Here is a 26,585-nt window from a genome sequence, read left to right as displayed (position 1 = left end):
ATTCTCTTCCGTCTCCCAAACACATCATCTTCCTTTATTTTTTCTATTTTTTGCTTCATTGTTTCTAATCGAACGGAAGGAACCGGGTTATGCACCAGCTTGCCTGCGTCCTGTCCCTTCGTTCGGCAGTTAGGTAGCGGAGTACCGCTATTCGCTACTCCTCTGAAACGCCGCTACTCATTCCGAAACGTAGCGCGGTACCGCTACCGTATGGAAATATGTACCGGCGCTACTGCCAAGCTGCCTCGTAAGATTTTTTTTTTTTTTATGACGAACATGTAACCATGATGAGTAGAGCCCAGACAACGCTTAGGCAATAAAATATTGTTTTATGCAGGAACTGTTGTTTAGAGCTTGGCTCTTGAGTGTCTCTTCGCTTGTATTTCTGACATTCTTGCAAGGTTTCCACAGAGTAACATATTGGCTTTGGATCGAAACAACTGTTGTGTACAGAACTAAAATCGTAGCATCCTATTTTTGCCCCTAGTAAGCAATGCGTGCGTGTACAATGAACGCTTGCGGCATTTCGTACAACAGCTGTCTCGTTGCAATCTTTTCGCTACGCGACGGACAAGCAGCCCTGCTGTCAAATGTCATAGAACTGTGTTCGTTATTATTATAATACTTATCACAATGAAACTGCAATTATCACAATAGGCTCGAATCATAACAATTGCGCCCTCCGCTGCGCATGACGAATCAACTTCGGTCTCCCAGTGACACTGACAACTTCTATGACAGGGAAGCCTGTTAGGGGCGGAAAGCAGGCTGTTACAAAACAATTGTTAGTGCTAGGCGTGAATACTATTGCTCAGAGAGAAAAGAATATAAGCTAACCCCTTCCCCAGAGCACGGGTCCAGGAAGAAATGTCCCCAGAAAAAATGTCCCCGGAAGAAATGCCCCCGGAAAAATTGTCTCCGAAAGAAATGTTCCCTGGAAGAAACGTCCGCGGAAAAAATGTCCCCTGAGGAAAATTCACTTTTGGTACGCGTGGACTGGTTGACTTCGGACGTTGACTTTTTACTATATAGGACGGTGTGAATGTTTGGATTTTTGAGCACCGAAGCGAGTAATCGTATATCCTATTCCATTTCCTAATCAAATATGGAATTCAATGTTCGAATTCCAAATCGAATTGATGCTTCTACAGAACTGAATATATTTGAAGAGACCCGGCACATGGAGAACAAAAAAATAAATAAATAAGAGTACAACAACAACAACTTTATTTGTGACCTTGGAGAGTGGGGAGTTTCATCGCCACAGGCGATACTCTACCCCATTGCTGGTTGGAATGGGGGAATAAAATAACGAGCCCCTTCACAATAACGATGAAAGTCCGATGGTATCCAGAAATGTCAGAAGAGCTTTGAGCGCAGAGCGTTGCTGGGCTGGACTAGACCAGGGACCAAGCAATTTCGATAGGGAGAAAGGGCGAGAGTCCAGCTGACGAAGAGCCTCGGAGAGTGTGTTTCGGGAAGGTTGGTAGTGAGGGCAATGAAGAAGAATATGCTCCAGATCCTCAAGAGCACCACAGTGGCAGCAGGTGGGAGAGTCAACTTGTCTCAAGCGGTAACACCACTGAGCTGTAAAGGCCACCTCGAGGCGCATTCGGTGGATTAATGCAGCATCTTGACGAGAGGTGTTTCGTGGCATGCGAAAAGCGAGCGTTATGCGGAAAGCGAGCGTTGGATCAACTCTGCTCAACATAGAGGGAGGAAGAATGTCGGTTGTCCGTTGGCGGGAAGCCAGGGGTGTCACTAGGCGTCGCAGAATTGAACGGCGGTCTCCTCTCAGCATAACGATACGGGTCCGTTTCCGATACGAGAGTGCTGCTTCTGCGGCGCTGTCGGCCTGCTCGTTCCCCACGACACCACAATGGGCTGGAACCCACTGGAGAACTAGCCTGTGGCCTAGATAGTGTGGTAAGCCATTAACACATCTGTGACGAGGGCTGCGGATGGGCCTCGTATGCCGGAATTTTCAATTGCTTGAAGTGCAGACTTGGAGTCTGTAAAGACTGCCCATTCCCGGGGTGTAAAATCAGCGATGTGTTGTAGAAAGAAAAGGATTGCATAGAGTTCCGCAGCCGTGGAGGAGGTTTGATGTGAAAGGCGTCTTCCGTGCACTACGCCTTCGGATGGTATGACGAATGCTGAGGCGGACATGTTGTTTCGGGATGCGCCATCGGTATATGCTGCCGTAAACGTAGAAAACTTCTCGTCTACCAGAGCATAAAAATGGGCTCGGAGGACTTGAGGGGGGACCTGATTTCTTCTTTCCAGAAGGTTTGGGAGGCGTACAAAAGTGGGCGGTACCGGTAGAGACCAGGGGGCTTCCGGCGGTATAGTGTCCTTAGTTATGAAGCCAGTGAGAGTCTGGCGTGTCCTCTGCGCTACTCGATAGAAGTCACTTTCAGGGCGGTATCGAATTTTCCTGAGGAGCGGGTGGCGGGGAATGTGAGCACGCAAACGGAGGTGGTGCCGAGCTGTCTTCCGTTCACGGAGAACTTCAATCGGGAGCTCACCAGCTTCCGCCAGTACTTGCCGTGTTTCAGCCATTCTTGGAACTCCGAGGCATCGACGAAGGCTGCGTCATCTGCATACACGGAAAACGACATTTTGCGAGGAATTACTGATTGTAGGCCGGCCATCACCACGTTAAAGAGTGTCGGACTGAGAATGCTTCCTTGGGGGACTCCTTGAGGAACAGGATGCTGAGGGCTTTGGCCTTGGGACGTACGGACAGCGACAGTTCGGTCCGTAAGGAAGTCTTGGAGCCAGATGAAGAGCCGACCGGATACTCCAAACGAGCGCAAGGCGTGCAGCACACAAATGTGCGAGACGGTATCATATGCGCGCTTGATGTCGAGGAAAACCGACCGGACGATCCGTCGATGGGCACGAGCATGTTGAACTGTAGAGACTAGGTCGAGAACTGGATCCATGGAGCTTCGGTGGCGACGAAATCCAGCCATTTCGTGAGGGAACACACGTTGTTTTTCGAGCCACCAGTCGAGGCGATGCAAAACCATTCTCTCCGTCAGTTTCCCCATAACATAAAAAAAAGAGTAAGCGCTATACTTACGCATACATATACGTACCGTACATGTTTGTATTCCAATATATGTTGTATATGTATCCAATTACGGTTATCAACGAGTAGCTTAATTTATTCGTATTCAATTCCATTTTAAAATGACTATTCACACATAGCATTTCTTTGCCTAGGTAGTCGCTGTGGGTCAGTTTTGGTGAATTTACTTCCTTGTGTCTTGCAACAATGCGGCCGCACAGTCATGGGGCTCCCGAGATGTGATACCGCAAGACATATGGAAATATATTTTTGTCTGTCAATTTTGTTGCTCCCCCCCCCCCGCATTTTATTTCCCTCTTTACACATCACCGTGCACGTCGATCTGCGCACTTCTAAAAAAGAACTTGACATGCTCCTGGTCATTCCGAATGACGTCTTCTCTCCTGATTTGTTGAAACTGGACGTCGTACTACTTTCTGTGACACTTCACATTTGTGCTAATTAGCAGAGAAAATGTTTTTCCGTGTTAGCGCTGCGAAGCAACCATTGCTGTACGAGGTGTACAGGCGTGGACAGAGGACAGCAGGAGGGGGGGTGACAGGGGGCTAGTATGCGTCCCGGGTTGACTTCAGGGCTAAGTGAGCCGACGTTCGTCAGGAAAGTCCGACGGAAAACCCAAGGAAAACCTCAGAGAGCACACTTGGTGACAGGATTCGAACCCGTGTCACGTTGTATCAACGAACGTGAAATTGATTGCAGTGTAATCCCTACGAGAAATCGCAAGTGAAAGTAGGTCGAGCTTTCAAAGTAAAAACCCTTAGTAAGTGGTTAGGAATTTTAGTATTTATTTTGAGCCGGAGGACTTCAAGATCTGCAATATCGGAGATTTCGCAAAAATTCCACGCGTACCAAAAGTGGATGTTTCTCGAGGGCACATTTTTTCCGGGGACATATTTTCCAGGGGACATTTCTTCCGGGAACATTTTTTCCGGTTCCCCCAGAGCACGCGCGTCTTTGTCTCGTTCCTTTTTCTTTCCAACTAGTTTCTTTGTTTTCTACATGTGGGGGAACTGAACGAAGAACCGGAGCATGGAAGGAGGGGGCACCACGGTAAGTGTTTATTATGTAGGAAAGGGGAAGGAGTGCTGTCGCATCCATTTTGCTTCGAGGAATTTTTGTCGCACGATAACTATCTTGCAATGCAAATGCAATTTCTTGGATTGAACTCTGAAATCTGTAGACGGATCCTCCGTTTACTCGCAAATACAACGATCGTCTCACGGCAAACTGTGGGCAATCAGCGCCGCGTAATGCGATGGAGACGACTGAAATAAACTAGTGAAATGACCACATTTCGTGGCGAAAGATCACACCTCTCGTCATCTCACAAAGCGATAACACGAATCGCAGCCAAATAGAAAAAAAAAGTTATCTTCACCTACTAGTCACGGCCGCTACTATGCGGAATACGGACAGGTTACACATAATTGTCGACTTCCCTATTTTACTTCGGTTATGCCATTCCTTTGATTCTTATCATTTTGTGTGCGTACTGTGAGTTGAACTTCTAGTTTCAACAGAAGTGGTAATTTCATACTTCATTTCAAGAAATCCTGTTTCTGTAAGCTGTATTGAGATAAAACTGCTACCGATCGGCACGTGAACAGACTCTTCACAGCTGACTCCAATTATTTAGTATTTGCGTCCATTTTTTATGACGGTTGTTTGACCATTTTGCATTTGAGATATATATTTTTATATATCTCAAATATATTTTGCACAGTCTTCGTCACACGCTACGCGCGCGGCAGCTACCCCCGTGCTACTCAAACCACGAAAGCACGAAAATCAACTCGCCGTCTTGCACGACAGTTTCAGAAGACTTTTACGATACAATCCTCCCTTCTACACACGTATAAACATCGGGTACAATGGCATACAGCAGAGACTCAAGGTCAAAGGGTCCAGTCGGGAGAATCGCGCGTGGGACAGCTGTCCCACGCGCGATTCTCCCTACCGGGGTCATCCACGGAAACCGCGACGGTGGCGCCCCGCCGTAGGAAGTCCGTAAGTAAATTCAAGATGGCTACCGTGAGACCGTAGCCTTAATAATACATTGTTAAAATTTGTCCACGTTCGACGCGAATAAACCATTCAAGAATGTCATTTATTTATTTATTTGTCAAAGTTTATTATTTGACAATTGACATCAATTATTATTTGACAAAGTGTTGGGGGATTAGGGGTGAAAGGCATGTATGCCATTTTTAGTCACTATCTGTCAGAGAGGAAAAACCTATCAAGTTGTCGAACGGGAGAGGGTGAACAACCCAGGCCCTTGGACCGCTTTCTGGATGCGAAGAAGTGTGTTAGGATGAGGAATGTGTTTATGGGCAAGCGTATTACACAGAGTTAAATATTCCTTAGGATAACAGCATCTAGGACTGACGCTTTCTTTTGTTTTTCTTCTTGTTTTTGTTACATCAACGCTACAAGCGAACCAATAAAAAAAATCGATCAAACGACCGCTGCCGTTTCGATCAAACGGCGTTCGATCGAATGGCTTTCGACCAAATGTCCCGCGTTCGATCAAACGGCTTTCGACCAAACGACGTTCGATGAAACGTCCCGGAACCATTAATCCTATAAAATGACAGTCGGGTGTCATTTTGCATGAGCACGCATCATGATATGCTACAACATGTAAAGACAACAGTGTATTCCACTACCGAGGCATTACGGCACGGGTTTCAGAGGACCGCCCTCGACCACATGTACAGTTATCATCGCCAACAAAAGCCTGTCCATGCAGTTCCTTGAAATAAATGTCATATGCATTAATTTCGCAGTCTGCTGTGGTCAGTTGCATGCGTCTCCTGGTTTCACATAGAAAGAGGATGCGCGCCCAGTCGATTGACAGCGGTACGGTGCCACCAAAAGTTTAATGAAAGAAACCATCAAAACAGTAGTCTTCTTTCGTCATTAGCTAGCATTACCGAACATACGCACAAAAACGGCCTGGGCGTCTCGTCAAAGTCATTCTGTAACATCAAGTGTGGCATCATGTTCAGTAAAAGAGTGAAAAGAATCAGAGTCTTCTGTCGGCATTATCTAAACATACGCACAAAAACGGCACGGGCATGGCATCTCATCAAATTCCTTTCGTAACAACACGTGTCGCATGACGCAGTGAAGACAAAAAGGGGGTATGAAACAAAAAAAAAAACAAAAACAAAAACGCAGAGGGAAACAGTCCATAATGACGCATTGTCCCGCGAAACGGCAAAGAAACAAAAACGGGATATACCTCTCACCGGCCGTGTCCCGGTCCACAGCTCATCGCACACCAATCGCATGACATGCTCAATAACAGGGAAGGCACACGCACACACGCCAAAGAACGCCCTACTATCACCCAAACACGGGCGCAACGATTCCGCGGACGTCTTATCAAGATCACTCTAACAACGCGTGTTCCATATATTTAATAAAACAAACAAACGCGGGCATCGCTCAAGGACGCCGCAAACGCGCCATTCGAAGTCCGCGCCTAACAGGCAACGGATCAAGCCATCATAAAACGTTCATTACAAGCAAAAACAAACAAACAAACAAACGCGGGCATCGCTCAAGATGCCGATCGTGAAACGTTTATTAAAAGCAAAAACAAGCGAACACAGGAGCCGTCAAAATTCGTCAATTCATTCCACGAAAACAGAAAAAAAAAGAGAGAGAGAGAGACAGAAATTGGATCATGACTCAGTACTTATCGCCGACCATTTTCGTGATCCCAAGGAAGATCGAGCAGCGCCATCTCACGGGCCAACTCAGGGCCGTGGTGGATGGAACGACCCAGTGGATGTAGCATCGCCAAAAGCACGTCCCCGTCTACGTTCGAACCTCAGCCCCCAGATGGCACTCAGCCGACGCCGTTCACGCGTCCTCCCATTGGCGCGCTCCGGGTGGGCGGGGCGCGCGAGGGAGAGGGAAAATCTCAGGCCAGCTCTCTAGAGAACCAGGGACGACGCAAACATATAAGCCTCCAACGTCCAAGATGTATCTAACGCGTTGGCGCCTTTGTACTTGGTTAGTTGAGTATTATACAGTGCACTGTGAAAATCAGAACGAATATTAAATAATTACATTTGTTAACCAAGATCAAAAGATTTTACAGGCCTCAAGTTCACAAGGCCTACGATCATGTACGAGAAGTAGACCTCTACGGATTGAAACGATCAGCCCACAAATTATGAACTAGCTTGTTGCTTACCTGGGCACTCCAGCACAGCTTTGACTCCCTACTACAGCAGCCCATTCGGTGAAGTTGCCGAGCATAGTCTTGGATGGCGTTGCCCCTTTCTGGCTACCTTGGCCAGAACTTCGGAAGAAAAAAACGTATGCTAGAAGGACTGATCCCAGTATTCCCATCGCGGCGAAGACAATGTATATCTTGCGTTTTCGCTTTAGCGCTTGATCAATTGCCTGACTTGTCGCTGTGCTGGAAGGATGTGCTGGTGTATCCGTGACACCACTCTTCGGTGAGCTCGGTTTGGTGGGCGAAGTTGGTGAAGTTGGTGAAGTGGTTGATGACGGGGCATGTTCCGATTTACTGAAACAATAAAGTATACACGTTCTGATGTCTTATCGTGCGCCCAGCAGTAACCAACAGTCCAGTGGTGAACTGAAACCACGCGATTTACGGAAACTGAAATAAAGTGACATCCAAAACAACGAGTCTTTTGGGGTGACGCAAGTGTATTGCGAGGCGGACAATTTCACCCAATAAGAGCATTACTATTTTATACGTTGTATTTACGTAGTATCCTTCTGGGGTCATGTTCCCTCAAAACGTAGGCGTGGTCTACATTATGCCCTGAAGACACTGCTAAAAAGGAAATAAAACACGTGTAGCATAAATGCGCTGCTCTCATTTGAATGTGCTAGAGATTCCATTGTAGGTTGCACTCCTTACGGCTGAGGAACGCGACAACAACAGGAAAGTGAACAAGTAGTTGTCTCCTTCTTTGCCTTCTTTCTCATTCCTCAGTCCCAAGAAGAATGCCACCTGTCTCAAATCTACGCAGGCACGCTTACATTCTCGTTCTCTTTTGAGCTGCAATACGCTGTGTAAATTACGACGAACCAAGGCAGTTACCTTCGTTCACTACGCTTCGCCTTTTTGGCCACTCTGCTGGCAGTCGTCCTGCCGGTCTCGTCATGGTGCAGCGCCATAGTTCCTTTCTTCCAAAGGGAACAAAACAAATCTGCGATCGCGCTGTGAATGACAGAATTTAAGCCCAGATTCCAGCACGAGAACGTTTTTCCTCTTTACTTAGGAAGATAATGTATAACGTCGATATCGATGTTGATGCTGTGAATACAAGTAGGTTGTCTGCCGAAGATAGTTAACACAAAAAAATATTATTAGTACTACTAATATTTTTTCGCCAGCATCAACATCATCAACACACAAAAATCGGAATCGGAATGCGAAGAAGCATGGGTACAGTTCCCCTGAGCACGGTTGTGGTGCTAATGAAGGAGCTCGCCGTTCTCGGCCTCACAGAGGTGGACAACGTCACGACTAACGCTCTGGGGCAATGTGCGCCCTTGGCCGACTTCTGACGGAACTGTGCCGACATATGTCTGACAGCGATTTATGCAGACCCCCCTACACCATCCAAAAACCTCCCTCCGGGTCTTTGGCGACATCCCCTTCCTTTCTTTTGAATGCACACCCTACATGTCGACAATGGTAATGAAGTCGTTACAAACATAACGTAGCTGTAATGATGGCCTGTCTCCTCCCTGCCGCGCTTGCGATTCTGGATAAACAACTGCATCTACTACTACTAATGGTTACTAAGATGATTTTATAGTATCAAAGCAATCCTTCGCAATGAGGGGGGGGGGGGGGGTAATGGCAGGTAATGACTCTCGCCCCTGATTTGTTGAAAACGAAAGGCGGAGCCTATTTTGTGATCATTATGCACGGCACAGAATAGGCTCAGCCTCCCGTTTTCAACAAATCAGGGGCGAGAACTAGAGCACTGCACGGGCCGACTTTTCCGTGCCCGACCCGGCCCGGGCGCGTCGAAAAATGGCCCGGCCCGACCCGGGCCCGGACCTTCATATTTTTATGTGGCCCGGCCCGGCCCGGCCCGGTGACCCAGTGACTAGAGCCCGGCCCGGCCCGGCCCGGCCCGGTGACCCGGCCTAGTATTTCCAGCCGCGACGTACGCGTTTCTGGCGATTATCAAACAAATTTATAAGTAAATCTATAAGGAGAGAAGACAAACATACAAGTGATGGCGGTTTAACACCGTAACCGCACGAGACCAAATTAAATCCAGAACGCACGGGGCGTTATCGTTACACTGTCAAGATTTTGTGGAAATAGAGCATGCTGTCGACAAACTGCTTCTCCCAGTCCCTATCCCTCTCACCAAGCTTTGCCAAAGTGATTGTGAAATATGTGAGGAGTGAGGAGCAATGTAAAGTGGCTTGGAGAATGTTCTAGAGGGTCGAATCATATGCATAATGCAGTACCCTTAGCTTGTCTTTGCAAAATATGCACAGGAATGACGCAAGCGCATGATGATATGAACTAATGCATCTCCAATGTGTGGAATTAGCTGCGTGGCCCGGCCGGGCCTGACTCCCGGGAACATATTTGTCGGCCCGGGCCCGGCCCGGCCCGCGGTGCTGGCGTATTTTAACGGCCCGGGCCCGGCCCGGCCCGGCCCGCGGTGCTGGCGTATTTTGTCGGCCCGGGCTCGGCCCGGCCCGGAGCACACAGCCAATAACAAGCCCAGCCCGGCCCGCGGGCCGGGCCGGGCCCGGGCCGGGTCGGGGGCACGAGCCCGTGCAGTGCTCTAGCGAGAACATTGTCATTCGGGATGATGGTTGGCTAGGAGCGTGCTCTGTGGTGAAGTTCATTTCTAAGAGTGCCTGCTTTATTAACCCTTCAGCAGGAACTGCATGAAAGCAGCGGGAGAAACAAACGTGGTGATATGATGTCGTATTTCGAGGCTATCGGTTTAGCGTGTCATGCGTACACAAGAAGGCGTCGTGGCCTTGCTGGTCGCTGATGGCCGCTGATGGTAAATGCGGGAGCTCTGATGGCGTCCTCGTTTAGCCAGGTGAGATGTTAATATGAAGGGCCGAATCTGAAGGCTAGTTTACGAAATGCAAGACAGATATTATTGGGACTTTAGGATGATAATGGGCCGAAGTAAGAGTTCATGGATGGCGCTGATTCGTCGTCGCAACCAGAAACCGTACAACAACTTCTACTTGGCGTGTTGTCGCGCACTGAACTGTCTTCGCGTCGGGGTGTTTTGTTCAGTCCGCGTCGTCTTCGGCTCCATTACGTGGGCTGCTACATGGGCTGCACTACATATTTAAGGAACGAAGGATGGTAAATGACGTCGGGCGGTAAAGTGCAAGCAACGGTTTTACAATGTGGTGCTGGCGAGGTTTGAAAACACGAGTTGGTGCACGTGTCGTTACCCATGACGCGTTTTCCAGGGAGGCGGCTTTAATCCGCCCAATGAAGACGGATTATAGAGGCCTACTGATATCGATAACACCTGTCGCAGGCGCTGTAAGACCATGTAAAGGATAGAGTGGCACGATGACGGGGGTCGTACCCTACCTGTGCGTAAGGACACATGTGAAGCCGATCGAGTGAAGCGAGAAGCCGAGAAGTGGGAAACGAAACGGGGCGCCGACACCATGGTACATAGAAACAACTCAGGGAACTCAGGGAAAATGTGTTTGAATTATTTAGTTGCTGGGCGTGTGAGGCTTAGAGACGGAAGTTGATCGCTGGAGGGGGCGGGTGGAGGCGTGAGAACATCCTCTGGCATAAGGAGGTCCCATAGACGACGTCTGCTTGGAAACAACCGAGATCAACCTTAAAGGGAGTATGAAATGATTTTTTTTCTCGATTTCATCAGAAAGAAAACATTTTTCTGAGTTCAGAACCAAAATTTTACCTTCGTCATGCAAGGAGTATTCTCTGGAGCGAGTTTAAACGGATCGGCGAACGGAGTACAGCTGGCGCCGCGCCGTGGCGAGCTGCCGCGCGGAGACACAGCGAGCAACTTGACGGAACAACGACCGGGTCCACTGATCTCCAGTGATGGCCACTAACTACTTCTACAGTAGTTTAAATATAACTACTAACTACTTCGCGATGGAGTAGGTTAACTAGTAGTTCGACTACTTTTCAGGGGAGGTAGTTAAAACTACTTCTTTAACTACTGGAATGTATTTTAACTACATTTATAACTACTTAACGTTGTCCATCAACACCAATCTTATTCTATAGTGCTTTTGGACACCTAAATATGAATCACAAGCAGCGATAAAAGTGAAACCAGCTCCCGCGGCATAGTGGTTAGGATAATCGCTTTCCACGGCGAGACTGGGAGGTGACACGGGTTCGAATCCTGTCATCGGCTGTGCTGTCTGAGGTTTTCCCTGGGTTTTCCGAAGACTTTCCAGACGAATGTCGGCACAGTTCCCCCTGAAGTCGGCCCAGGACGCATACTAACCCTCACTGTCCCCCACTCCTTCCTGCTGTCCTCTCTCCATTTGTCCACGTCTGTTCGTCGCTCATAGCCACAGTTGCTTCGCGGCGCTAACACGGAATTAAATAAATAAATAGATAAAAGTGAAAGTTTAGTACACATGCACGGCACAATTGCTCTGCACCTCCGTTCTCATCTAACCAGTAGCTCAAGGTAAAGTCGGTATCACAATCGTGCCGTAAAACTTGCGGCAAGATCGGAAGTAGTTGGCGCCTGCAGTAACCTAACTACCGTAGTTAACTACTCGAAATAGTAGTTTAGCTAGTAGTTGCCACTACATTTCTGCAAGTAGTTAATAACTACAATCAGGTAGTTTAACTAGTAGTTTAACTACACGTAGTTAACTACTGGCCGTCACTGCTGATCTCTATAGTAATAGGCTGGATAGCCATCCTGAGAAGCTCAAAACATTGCCGTCCGCGACTCAGCTCCATATTCTGCATGCGCCTTTGCGTAGCATTTTTGTGGTGTCATGCCCGCCTGCTGTGGTTATGGGTGTGCTGCCCGTACTGGCAAGGTACCGGGGACGACATTTCACAAGTAAGTGGCTTAGTTTTACAAATAAATGTGATTTATTAGACCACGAGCGGGGCGACAAAACGTTGCTGTTGATGCATGTGCGCGGCACTTTGTGACTCGTATCTCAAGATCAAAACGTTAAACTTTAAGAGGGGATACCAGCCGCTCCGTTTCGCCGACTCTCGGCACGAGATGGCGCCGGGGTCTAAACAGCCACCAGATGGCGCTAGAGGCGCAGGGTGCCCAGAGCCGTATATTAAAAGGGAGTCTGGCCATTAATGGGTCATGCCCATACCTGAAGCTCCACCCACTTTTTCAGCTTTCCGACCAATGAAGTCTTGAAATATGGGGCGCTATCAATCAGCCTATCCTCACTATTTGCCCCCCTATCCAACATGGGCAGCGCCATTTTGGGTGGCAAGTGGATTGGATGGGATTGAAATGGATACCTCTCGCAATCTGCAAAAGTAGTGGATTGTTGGTGCAAATTTGATAAGCGCCACCTAGGGAGCGTAAGGCACGTCGGGAATTGTCGTCTGCTTCCGTCGTTGTACCGCTGCCGGCAGAACCACCTGCTGGGACACATTCTGTTGTCGGTATGATTTTTAAACAACTCTACATGAATAGTTGGAATATAAGAGGCAAGAATTTTTATATCAATGAAATCCAGCTGTTAAAAATAAGATTGTACAGCACAGCGTCGTTTTTGTTATGATTTCATCGTGATCGCCGTGCTCGCTAGGCCTAACGCCGGCGACAAAACGTATTATTTTCAGTTAGATATCGATGGATGAGCATAAGTTGAAACTGGTTTCCGAGAAATTTATATTAGGATGTACATTTGCAGCGTAAAATCAGGTTAGTCTGTGAAAATTTTTTGTCACGAAATCCCCGCTTCACTGTGTTTGTTTTCGTCGCCATTTTGGGTGGCAGTATCGTGTCATGGCGACCCCCTTGGTAAAAAGCAAACCAATCAGAGGAGCGAAACTGTGATTGACAGGTCGAGCCTCTTTTTGTGACTCCTCCCAATGGCCAGACTCCCTTTTAATATACGGCTCTGAGGGTGCCGTAACCAGTACCGTTGTTCAGGAAGTGCGCAATACACCGATGGGGCATGTAGTTCCAACAACACGCGTGACCTTGTTGCATTTGTTCGTATCGACAAGAATGTACGGCTAATCTCCTAAGAAAAGAGGAGTTCTTGAAGGGAATACAGCTTTGTGGGACAAATGTGTCTGTGGTTTCTTCCTTGGTTCGCACTCTGTTCGACTTGTGTATCGTCTTGCTGCTTTTGACTTACACCGTGCTCCTCACTACAATCTCCCGGCTGGACGACTCGAAAACGGTTCATGCCGGCGAAATAATTTCTTTTGGGTTGCTATTAGTGACGCACCGGCTACAAGATATGCCGTGTAACGTTCATTTGCATACTCTCGCCAATTAAATAAAAAATAACTTATGAATTTCGCATGCGATGGTCTCCGAGCGTCTACCCCATGAAAGAAGACCTTCGGGAACTACATTTTAACGACAATCAGAAATCGGCACGTGGTGGCTAACACGGCTAGCGCGTGGTCCGCCAATTTGGTCAAATGCCATTCGGTCGAACGCTGTTCGATTGAAGACGTTTGATCGACCGCCACTTGGTCGCATCGAAAGACACTTGATCGACACGTTCGTTCGAAAAGTGTTTGATGAAAAGATCTAAAGCTTAATCCCGCCATTTAGAGAGAGTACCTTATTTATTTCGATAATTTAGCAGCCGCAAAAACAAAAGGTGCGTCTATAGAAAATCATCTGCAGTGTTTTCAGGTTCCGGAACATTTGATTGGGGTGTAGCACAATTCCCCCGTCCCAACGATTGTATCTCATTACGGCCGAAGTCTCATTACGGCCGATGTCTCAATACGGCCGAAAGTCTCAATACGGCCGATAATCCTTTAATCCCCAAGTGTCTCATTACGGCCAAAGTCTCAATACGGCCGAAGGCAGTCTCATTACGGCCGAAGATGTCTCATAACGGCCAAATGTCAAAATGTGTATTGTAACCTGCATTGATATGCAATGTCGCAGCCAGGTATGGATATATATTCAGTAGGGTATAAGCCATGCACTGTGCCCTTAGGGCCCTTATCATATTTATATACACATATTGCGAGACAAACGGTATGTTATCATACCACAGCACAATGCAACATATTGTGTAATGTGTACCCCCACAAGGTAGTGTAGGCTGTGAAGCAGGCTACTATGTGGAGTTAGCAACTTGTAGAGAGCTAGATGAATATTGGCTTTGTTGTGACGCTTTTGGAGCCATCCTACAGTCATTGGCCATGACAGAGCACCTATCTCAGTCGATGTCAGTTTATTTCCATTCGCCTTACAATGATACAATTCTTGCTTCTGGAATGAGTAAACCTGCAAGAAGCGATGAGCAACCATGAATAGGCTAGAATATTAAAAACAACAACAACAAGCATTTGTCTCTACATGGCTCGTTTTAATGTGCACAAGCTGCACACGTGTTGACACGTGTCTGCTATTTCATACAAGGTTAACATAAATATTCATTTAGACAAAAGAATGACAAGCCTTAGAAATGTGACTTCCAGGTAAACACAGAGCATGACCATGATATGAATATAGGTTCAGTAATTCATTCCCTTAATGGAAACATGTGAATATCAAATAGTAATACATTACAATTCATGAAATGATGCATGCATAACTTTCCATTTCTGGTTTCTTTTTATAAAAGTAGTGCACGAATTAACATTCGTTTTCTACAACAAAAAATCTCACTTCACAACAGAACCTTATGATGATCTTAACAGCTCACCTCTTCGCCAGGACTCCCTGGGCAGCAACATCCTATTAGCCATGTTGTTGTTGTTCTTTTTCGGAATCCTTCGTGCAGCCACATACCATGCCTGGAATGGAAAACCAGCTATAAATAACAATGTATTTGAATGACTTCCTCTTGAAGTATTTCTTCTAATCAGATATGCTTTTGTGCCTAGTATGGTGCGCGAAGGCACATAAGTACAACATTTGCAGATGTTCGACGTAAGCGGTTCAAGTAGATCAATTCAAGTACGCCGACTTGCGCTTTTATTTTTGAAGAAATACGACGACAAATTTTAACAAATGAAATATGGCTCACAATGATACGAGTAAATGCTGCTGTACGGTGATGCATTATCGGTATCTTATCGTCTTCGAATAAATTTGTTGTTCCTAAACGCGCAACCAACTAGAAACGGCGCAAACCTACGAACGGATACCGAGTTACATCTATTACAGGCACTTCAGCTGTTTTGATTAATTTAAATTACTCTTATGAGAATCCAACTATGTGTGGACAGCACACTACTAAGACAGGCAATCTACGAAAGCATTACTCACCAGAATTCCTGCTTGACTTGGGCTTGGTCAACACTGCGCGATATACGTCGCGGCTGTGGCGATTCATTCAACTCGATTTTTACCGGAACAACAGGCGCTGCTCGCAAGACAACGACGGAAAATAGAGAGCCGCTATAAAGTCCGCTAATTTGCACATTACAGCACTACAAAGCGATATATGAACACATCGTGAACAGCAACCACTCGCTCACACACACAAGAAACGAGGTACCCAACGTTGCTAGACACCATCCGAACTCCGAAGTGAGAGTAGCAAAACAACAAGATATCAAAACACGAAAGGAAGAATATTGATCCCCCCTCCTTCTATAGCATGCAAAACGTGATTTGCGCTGAGATGAACATATATGTTCATGACGCGAGTAATTTTCACTTTTCGCTGATCCAAAGGAGGTCACGTGGGATTGCTCGACGCTTGCGAAATCAACAATGAAAATGGCGAAACGAAACTTGTGAATCGTGCATTTGCTCTTCATGGTAGCTGCCAAAAAATCGAATCAAACTTATGGGACACTGGATTACAGGTATGTTGGCAACTTTTTCATTCCTGCATATCATTACACTATACGTGAATACATGGTGTCATGTCATGGGTGTCATGTCTCACGATGCTGGGGAAGTAGTTGCAAGGGGAAGTGTGCATGGTTCTAGACATTTAATTTTTGATCGCGTAATCGAAATATCGGCACCTCTCGCATTGTGGCTTGCATGTGACCAACCAAGTGCTGTTCCCTTACTAGCGCTTCCTACAAACGACAAAACGAAACATGTGGGAATGTATATTTTTGATTACTCATATGTAACAAGAAAATGTATCGTTTTCACGTTGCTGCCACTACTCCATGTGCCCGCAATTGTCTTGCGTGTATGATTACACTAACGGCGTCGCTCACCACGGCGGAAGTGTTTTGCGTACACGCAAGTGTTTTGCGTTTCAGCATGAAGCCTGCAGGTAACATCTGATGTTTACCCTTCGGATATTCTGAATTTACATATTGTAGCTTAGAGGAATTCCGAATGCCCAGAGTGACACACACTTTTAACATTGTGACATCAGTGCAGTGGCATAAGCTCTAATGTAGTGCCCCACGAAAATGAACAAGGGGTAGTGGTTTATCCAGAATCCCAAGCACGAGAAGGGTGTTGGAAAAAATTGTTGGAATAGTTACGTCATTACAGCTTAACATATCATTACAGACGTATCTGAAGCTGAAATCGCAAGGGCACCCCCTGTAGGGGGTGCACAGGCAAAAAAGTTAGAGGGGGTCTGGATAAAGCACTGACGAGGGGGACTCCTCCACCCCATGTCAAGCCTCATAAAACACCTCCTGAAATAGCTTCCTGGCTATGCAGCTGCATTATTATGACGTAATTGTCATTGTTGTCCATAATTCTTGAATATGTTTCGAATATATGAAAAAAAAAGTCTGCTTGACAGCATATGTCTTATAGTCATCATCAAACAAGAGCATATGTCATTTTGTTCAGTGGCTTATGTACTTTTTTGTAAATTTCAGGTGGACGTAAATTGTAGAAGACAGCTAGTGGGGGAGAAGATCATGGTCATAGGTCATGTGACTCCTGGAGCTCCCAGTGGGCTCCCTTGTGGAGTACTTTTCAGAACACACACACACACAGTTTGCTCACAGAACCAACGAGTAGGATGTTGCTTGAATACTGAGAGAAAATGGCGTAACACATACAAATATCGTGTGACACATATGACAATAAAAACATTTTTCACGAGGGATGCATGAAACACTGTCGCAATATTGTGTGCATGAACCATTGTGTGTGACACAAGCCGTGGCGGCACACCGCCTCGGACACATTTTGGGAAGCATAAAACACAGTATATACAGAGCTACTATGGTGGATGCTTCTTTTTTCTTTTTGGCCGTTATGAGACATCTTCGGCCGTAATGATACTACCTTCGGCCGTATTGAGACTTTGGCCGTAACCAGACACTTGGGGATTAAAGGATTTTCGGCCGTAATGATACTTTCGGCCGTAATGAGACTTCGGCCGTAATGAGACTCGGGCCGTAATGAGATGTTACCGTCCCAACTCCCCCGTCTCATTTCCCCCACGCCGTCTCCCCCATGTATCATTTCCCCCTGTTCCAATTCCCCCGTGTCAATTCCCCCGTGACACTTTTCGCGCAGTTTGCGTTTCAGAAACGAAACAAAGACTTTGATAGGCGTCGACAGTGACGCATTTAGTGTTTGAGCCGTCGGTATCTAATCAAGTGATCTCATCAATGGTCATCTATACGGGCCGTTTTGGGCGATACTCAGCATTTCATGAACACTCTTCCTAGAAATACCTGGCAAAACCACCAATCATATGAAGGTACAGCTACTGTGATGTCTAGAGCCTGCATATTTAGGCATGAAAAAATTTTGGTTTCAGGCGCCTATAAAAGGCAAAAAAAAACTCTTTTAAGGCACTACAAAGGAGTTGTAGGCATCACAAATTACAGCCCAGTTTTTCGTGCTCTACGTAGAGCCCAACTCCAGTGTGGAAAGCAGAGAAAGGAGTGGATCTTGATGACACATGGAAGACAAAAATCAGCCCTGCAACTACGGTCTCAGGGCTACCGGAATCAACATAAATGAGTCGTTACATGACATCTGTATACATAGAACTAGAAATACTCGAACACGTTGCTTTTAACGCCAAGTGACCCGTTCCATCTAATGGCGCTATATTGATACTAACCAGCCAATGATCTCCAATCAAACCCCAAGCTTGTTATTTATCAGCAATTTTGTCAAAAGCGCCCCTTCAAGCAATAAATGAGTTCGAAAACGCGCGGGCAGGTATCGTAGAGCGACGCCTTCCACAAGCCTTATCTGTTTTTGCTGCCGAATAGTAGGAATAAAGCTAGTTACAGTCGTTTATATCAAAACAGGCACTAACGCCGAAATTGAATTCCACAAAAAAAATTCAGCATTTTGCGGCATATAGACATGACACGCTTTAGCCTCGCCGTTTAAAAATAAGAGATGAATAAAATTCAGTGGCGATTTAGCGGTAAATGCGAGAGAAATGTGTTAGCATTAAGCGCCTGTTCCGGTCCAAACTTGACATCCGGTTGTCCACTTCCAGTCTAAACCCGACTTCCGTTTCTCCACTTCCGGTTGTCCACCTCTGGTCTATGCTTGACTTCCGGTTCGACACTTTCAATTCGTATATGTAAGTCCATTTAATTACCCTCAATTACTTTCAGTTGCCCTGTATAATTACCCTTTAATTACCTGAGGTAATCTTGAATTTCATTTCCTTACCTTTAATTACGTTTACTTGCTTGAATTACTCTCAATTTCGATTTATCTGACGTTAATTACCTTTAATTACATTTAATATTTCCCTTAATTACATATATCTTACATTCATTACCTTTAAACTCAACTTTCTTGCTTTAATTACCTCTAATTACCTTCAATTACTCTTACCTCTTACTTTTAATTGCCTCCATTTACATTTGCTCTCGGCTTTACAGGGTCGTCATGACCGTTCTTGGGCACCAATAAAACATTATTATTATTATTATTATTATTATTATTATTATTATTATTATTATTATTATTATTATTATTATTATCTCCCCTTTGCATGTCCACTTATACCTCGGCCTCGGTGAGGCCAAGGTATCCATCGGAGGCCATCTCATACAAGGACACACACCCACATACATATAGCTTTTTCAATTTTTAACGCTCCTAGCGCTAACGCATTAAAAATTGTGTTATCTCCCGAGCCATTCTTCTGTTGTAACCGTTGCGGGTCACTGCACTACGGCAGGGGAAATCCGACGGGTGAATGGGGGGCGGTGGAGGTGAGCCGGTTGCTTCGTGCCGGGGGAATCGGGACGGGGGAGTTTAAATCGGGGGAATCGTGCACCACCCTTTGATTGGACGCCGTTTGGTGGAAGGTCGCTTGGTCGAACGCGGGACATTTGGTCGAACGCCGTTTGATCGAAACGACAGCGGTCGTTTGATCGAGTTTTTTTTTATTGTTCATGCACACTTCAATTAGAATAGGCGAGAAGCAGTGTGCACTAAAAGACCCCACAGAAAAGAAATCCTCTCGTGTGACATCATGTGCACAGTGCCTTTGTATTCCAGCGTTCTCCTACGTCCAAAAGGAGAAACATTCTTTGTGTTTGAATTTTGCACAAAGGCATAGAAGACACACCGAAGTAAAGTTTATTATTTATTATGCTCAGGGTTCGTGAACATAACCGCTGATTCAATTATTGCTGCGAATATCATGATGATCTTCGACACAACAGCTATATGTGTTACGCGCTTCAAGGAGGCCCGATAATTGATTGATGTCATAAAATAAACTGGTTCTGGTGGCGTCAAGAAGTTGTCTCTGGATTGCCTTTTTCTTTCTGACACAGCCATTGCTCCCTGTATATAAAGTGTGCTGCCTAGCGTGTAAAATGTATACAGGGTGTTTTTTTTGTGTGTGTAAACATAACCTTAAAACTTGAGCAATAAAAGGAAAATACATCATGGCATGAAATGAGGTGGGAACGCAAAACGTGAAAAATTGAAAACGAAGGAAATGGACAGGTGGATGAAACTAACGGACTGTGATACAAGGAATACGCGACGCACAGCAGCGGCTAACCTGAACGGCGATGGAGCAGAAAAACATACAATGGAACACCTGCGGCAGATTTGAATATGGCGATAGACGCGAGGAAGCAACAACCATCGAGCCATTGAGCCATACACATACGCTTCTAATTTGCATAATACTCGTGAAACGTTCGCATACAGCTTTCCGCCGAGAGATAACAAGAAATCACTCGATAAAAGCGGGCATGAATCTCTGTTATGAGGTAGTGTGACATGTCATGCATCTATCGGTTTTTATTGAACAAGTATTCCTGACAACGCACGGATTATTGGAATCTTTACGGTGATCTCTAAATAACCATTTGTGTTTTCAGTTTTTGATCTGCTTTATTTTGTCTTTTCCGCTACCCACAGCGATATTGTGAATATAACATGTGAGTTCTTTTCGTTTCCTTCGTTGATGGAGACGTCCCCGACCAAAAGGCTGCTACCCGTTTTCACTTCGGAAAGCCTACCAAGGGCCGGTATTATCGACCTTGGCCATCAGTTAATCCGCTTTGAAGGCACCAAGTAGGCCTCCTACAATGGGCTTCTGATCCCTTCTGACTCACACCACGAGAAGGAAGGATAGGGGTTTGGAATACGGGGGCTTCCTTACGCGTAGTGGTACTTCTCCCTTCTAATCCACGGCATGGCGCTACCATGCAGGGGGAAGACAGAACCATCTCCCACGGGGCTGTACGCCGAAATAAATCTCTTAAAATAAAACATTAAACAATCCATGCTTAAAATTCCACCCTTCGAAATCCATTTTCTGAAATGAACCGTTTAAAAATACACGTCCTTAAAATAAACGCTGTTAAAATAAATCATGGTTAGGCTTAGGAAGGTAACGCTCCTTATCAAAGTAGTGATAGCCGTATGGGCGACACGATGTTCTTTTCGGCGAAACATGCTATTATGATGTTTCTTGCTCATGTTTGTATTGTTATCAATTATATAACAACTTAGGATTTCGAAATATTCAGCTTAAAAGTGATGACGACGATGCGCGTATGAATACAGGACACGCACACTTGATCATACCTGGGTAGTAATTGCATTATTGTAATGAAGTTACAGTAATGAATTGCTTTTTCTGGTAATTTGTAATGTAATGCATTACTTTTGATATTAGGTAATTTGTAATGTAATTTAATTACATTTGGGCTGTAATTTTAATGACATTACTAATTACTTTTTACAAAAGAATCGAGTGTGTGTTCTGTGTTGGCACTTGGCAGAAAGACAGTCGGGGGACTAGCGAGTGAAAAGAATTCGAACGGCACTATGAACGGTGACGCACTCAATCGGCACGTGGAACGTCAATTCCCTTTGACGAGCCAGTTGCCTTAGGCAGGGCACCCACAAACAAACGTTGTTAGGTCAACGGGTTGTAGCCCTGGAGAACCATTGTTTGCGGGCCCCATCCTCCTGACAATCTTCCTGTTGTCGTGATACATTGTGTCTCCTTCGTCTCTACATTGTGGAACGATACGTCATACGTGGCACACTAGCATGACATTCACGTAGAAGAGACAAATAGAAGAGTACAAGCTAACTGTTGGCAAGCATACATTTATTTCCTCGAATTTCAGGGAAGGCAAGTTTCGTCAACTTGTGTGTCCCTTCTGCCTTCCACAAACTCGGGAACATGTATGCCAATAATGGTAAAGTAATGACATTGTAATGTCATTACTTTTTCGTAGTAATTGTAATATAATTTTATTACGTTTCAATTGCAGTAATGAGTAATGTAATTTAATTAAATTCTAACTGGAGTAATGTAATTTAATTACATTTTAGAAGTAATTTACCCAGGTATGCTCTTGATCCTTGAGTCAGCTGAGCGCTGTGGACGGATTGCGCGGCGACGGTCATTCCCACTGGTAAAAGAAAGGCCAAGAGGCGCGCACGCACACGAAAAAGAGAAACGCAAAATCAGAAAACATACCAAAGAATGGCCAAACTCTCCTGATAGTCGGCTCTATATTAGACTATATTACACCGATGTCGCGCGTTACTTGCACTGCTAAAACAGAACTTCACCGAATAATACGCTCCCGGGCATCCGTCATTCCGAATTATATCAGCCCCCCTCCTTTTCTAAGTTGGCAAAACTGGTCACGGAACACATATAGACAGACGACCTACTTCCGGTGTATCGAAATCCTCGTTCACAGCTATAGCCCTGTCTAGTCCCAAGCGCGAGGAGGGTACTATTTTCCGCGGCGGACGTAGAGCCGTCGGCTGTCCACAAATCAGGGACGATGGATGTTAAAAGATTTATTTCGAAGCGTTTATTCTTCAAAGTTTATTTTTCGGAGTTTATTTCGACAGCGTGGATTTTCTCATGATTTATATTGAAGAGTTTATTTTGCAAATTTGATATTTAAGAGGTTTATTTTAAAACGTTTTATTTTTACATGATTTATTTCGGCGTCATCCCTCCCACGGCTCTAGGTACCTCTGCATTTTGCCCTTAATCTCGATAACGGGTGAGCGGATTTCAATGAGTATGGTATCAAAATACTCTGGAAAGAATTCTGCATCCGAGTTTCAATACGGATTTTTCATTTTTCTTCTTAGTTTTTAGCAAGAGCGCTTCAAAGTTGCATTCAATTCTTCCCTTGCTTTCGCAACGCCTAGAAAAATGTCAAGAGCGAAACTCAAAAATTGGTAATGAAGCTCAAATGCAGCAGTGGACAAGCTATCGTACAAAACAAACCGGGTGAGAATCCGTCGAATATTAACCGAGATTAAGGACGAAACGTGCTCCATAGAAAATACATGGGCCTTTGGAGCTGGTATCCCCTCTTAAAGGGACGGTCTCGTACACCCTGGCCCATCCACAAAGCGTACCATTCGATTCCTCATATCTGAAAACGTAATACTGTGAATTCGCTCGTCCAGAATCGTCACGGTTATTAAATAAACGAATTAAGTTGATAAGAACAGCGCCAGCACATTGCGATTTCTGTTGGCAACAGCGATATCCGCTACGATGGCAGACCGCTTATTGGATGAACAAATCATCCGCTCTCGCGCCTCCTTGCAGCGGTGAGAGCAGACGACTTCCAAAAGGTGCTCGAGGATCACGGCGACGGCAATAAATTTGCTGCATGTGGTCTGGTCAAACGAAAGACGCGTATTGTAAACTGTGACCGAACAACAATGTCAATACGTCTCGCATCTTCATTTCGAGCGGCAGTTTACGTGGATGACTCCACCTAATAAAGGCAGTTGACGCTTATTTACTAACTTGTCTCGTATCGTTCGGTATTTTGAGCACTTCTAGTTCGTCTTACCTGCGAAAAGAATATTCCGTATGGAAGTGGTGGAAACGTAACAACTCTTTTGTCGACGACAATGTGACGAAAGTGGATATAGAAAAGCACCTGTTGGGAGTCACACACTCGAAGCATCTTCAACAAACGGTCTGACTGTCACACGCGTGCGTGTACTCCGCACGTTTCGTTCACGATGCATATGAGGTAAGGGACGTTCTGCGAGCACGATATGTATGGGACGGCGCCGGACGCAGCTCAAACTAAAAGATGTCGGCCGTCACGCAGTCAACTGTTAGCGGCAACGGTGTCCAAAGAACTGGATACGCGCAGTATTGAAATGTAGGTATTACTTTGTTGATAATAGCCAAAAGTGATGTGTACAGAAATTATCGGCACCGCACGAAACGGCAGTCCCGCGTACCTCGGAAGGAAGTGCTTGATCCAGCAGGCTACATCAGTTTGTTTTGCATCCCAGTAAACCACCGATGTCCCAAGGACGTCTACATGATGTTACATGATGGACGATGAAGACATCCTGAGGACATCCTGAAACATAATTTTGACATACTTGGGACGTACTCAGAACTGCCAAAATAACATCCGCGCACGTCCCAAGGAAGTCCATAGTACGTCAATGACGACCTTTTACGGACCTCTAGTGGACCTTTTTCCCGTGCCTTAGCCAGGCTTACTGGCGTTCTCTGAACATTACATCAACACCGCACAGCAGTGCGTATCAGTGGCACAAACAAGCAACATTAGATCAAACACTTTATTTCGTATGAAACTGAGCGTCATAGCATCGTATTACCTCACCAGGTATTATATCACAGCGTAACATGACCAGCATTTTTTTCGCATTATTATTGAGAACTTACATGTCTTTGAAAACATGACGTCCATGAACACATACAGCATCGGTCCACAAGGGGAAAAACTTAAAGGTATATGCCCGCAATGTCCGAAGTGCGACGCTGAAACATATGTTGAAGCACTGGCATAACCGACGACCATGCTGCACTGTGTTTCGTACAACTGGAGATTTGCCATGTGTCCAGCTTGCCTTTCGTGCGCAAAAATTAACGCTATCCAACTTCGGTTCGGCTATATTCACTTTTCGCCACGGACTCCCTTCCCTGCCGCGTCATGTGAGCTTAACCTGCAAGAAATGTAATTTCAAAAACAATGCTACAGCAAAATGTCACTGTGAAGTACGCATCGACGTATACGCATACCTTTAGACACAGAGCCTATGGTTGCAGTCTGCAGTAGCCTAGCATTCTCCCTATCAACAGCCCTATTGCCTGCGAAGACGGGAAACGCATGGATAACCACGTAGTAGGAACGTGAATGCCTCGCACATTCACTACGTACCTTCAAAACGGGTAAAATCTTGATAATGACGCTGGCGACGCCACTTGGAGATCCATAATTCACATTCATCCGCTACGACGTTTCCACACATCTGTAAAAGATTCAACAAGGTGCGACATATTGTACTTCCCTGCAAATTCTTTATTAAAATCACTCAGCATTTTTTACATACAGTGGCACAGCCGTAAAGGCTTGTGCTGCCGTGGAGCACATGACGAAGTTGCACGGGTGAAGCGTATGCCCAATCTGTTTCGCAGTAAACACAAGTCACTGAAGAGCTCTGAAACGCACTTTAGCGTAACTTACCTGATGTCTTTCAACATTTCTGTGACCTTCCCACGTCGTGAGTGTGCTGTCCCAACCGCGTTGTTCACCGCAATGAATACGTCGAAAGTATCTGAAATTCATAGATCAGACATTAGTAACGGGGCCACTGACGATGTTGCATCTTCACCTTGAAAAGTGCTGGTAGGGTCACGAGTACACTTAGCTGGATAAAGCATAGGGTAATAGGAATCAAAAGGGTAATAATCACACTGCTAGCATAAAGTACAGGGTGTATGCTATAAAAGGTCAGTGACATTTTCGCGCGTGACACTATATCTATTTGAGAAACGGACTTGTGCTGCCATACAGCGAATCACTTATGCCAGAGAAACCTACGAAAAAATTGTGGTTACCATTCACTGCGTAATAAAATAAACACGGCCACGGAAACTTTCGTCTTCATGTGTTTCCTATGCGCAATACCGATGGATGGAGGTGAAAGTTTGCATGGTCATATTTATTTTGTTACACAGTGCTAGGTAACCACAATCGTTTCCTAGGTTCCTCTAGCATAAATTATTCACTTTGAGGCAGAGGAAGTCTTTTCATGATAGAGGTACAGCATCAAGGAGGTATCACTTCTTGCACGAAAATGTGACTGACCTTTTATAGCATACACCCTGTAATAGAACCCACACGCTAGCAATGATACCAAACAAAAGTTGCACGAATCGTACAAACATAGAACTAACCTTTAATCTAAGAAATCGCAAGGCTTCTGGAACTATCTTTCAGGGTGCACACATAAAAGCACCCCCAGGCAACACTAGTAGGGCATAAAAACACATTCACAGCAGTCCAGGGCACCAGAGCAACGACGGAACGCGAGACAACGGGAGTCAGAAAAAGGTGTGCGAACGCAACGAAGCTTGCAAGCGAAATGGACGCCGCCCGCAGCGCAGAAACGGCAGGAAGGCCACCTGCCCGCCAGGCCATGCCCCAGCGCCCAGGCACTCCTCGGAATGTAGCAAAGGAACGGAAAGTCGCGCGAAGACAGGACCAACGCTATCGGAAAGAGGGCGTTTTCCTCTTCAAAAACACATCTCAATCACCTTCCTACGCCAGCAAGAACCTGATATCGGAAAAAATGCCCCAGGCCCATGTATCAGAGAACCGCCGTTGCCACGGTGTTCTAACTCGAGAACCGAGAGGGATAGAAAGATGCGGCAAGTTTCTACGCGTTTCCCATGTCGAGTGCGTGTGCCCATTAAAAAGAAGTCGGATCCGCCGTGGGCTTCAAGCCTGAAGACAGGCACAAAAATCGGTGAACGGTGGTCGGTGTCAGGAATTTCGAGAATGACGTCTTAACCACTGGAAATCGACGGCTGGTCTCAATTGAAAAGTTGTAGAGCGGGGAACAGAGCACGCGCACACAAAATT

General features: G+C 45.7%; 1 protein-coding gene and 1 long non-coding RNA gene across 2 annotated transcripts in view; both read right to left on the bottom strand.

The window, feature by feature from the left end:
- LOC135392400 (scoloptoxin SSD14-like) overlaps nucleotides 1–8,355 on the bottom strand; it is a 511,073-nt gene extending 502,718 nt beyond the window's left edge. Inside the window, exons 1-2 of the mRNA XM_064623115.1 lie at nucleotides 8,193–8,355; nucleotides 7,308–7,646 (exon numbers count right to left, since the gene is read on the bottom strand). Of these exons, the coding sequence (XP_064479185.1) occupies nucleotides 7,308–7,646; nucleotides 8,193–8,269 (416 nt within the window). The 5' untranslated portion in view covers nucleotides 8,270–8,355. The remainder of the gene's footprint in view (nucleotides 1–7,307; nucleotides 7,647–8,192) is intronic.
- A 16,556-nt stretch (nucleotides 8,356–24,911) lies between these two features.
- Nucleotides 24,912–26,034, bottom strand: LOC135393103 (uncharacterized). The gene is made up of 5 exons (XR_010422447.1): nucleotides 25,898–26,034; nucleotides 25,333–25,368; nucleotides 25,185–25,275; nucleotides 25,051–25,124; nucleotides 24,912–24,969 (listed from the first exon to the last, which is right to left on the bottom strand). It is a non-coding gene; the product is annotated as an uncharacterized LOC135393103 (long non-coding RNA).
- Between the last annotated feature and the right edge of the window lie 551 nt (nucleotides 26,035–26,585).

This window comes from Ornithodoros turicata, chromosome 4, assembly GCF_037126465.1.
Source record: "Ornithodoros turicata isolate Travis chromosome 4, ASM3712646v1, whole genome shotgun sequence".
NCBI classification, from domain to species: Eukaryota; Metazoa; Arthropoda; class Arachnida; order Ixodida; family Argasidae; genus Ornithodoros; species Ornithodoros turicata.
The sequence above is the reverse complement of the archived record's forward strand: the minus strand, read 5'-3'. Positions and strand labels throughout refer to the sequence as shown.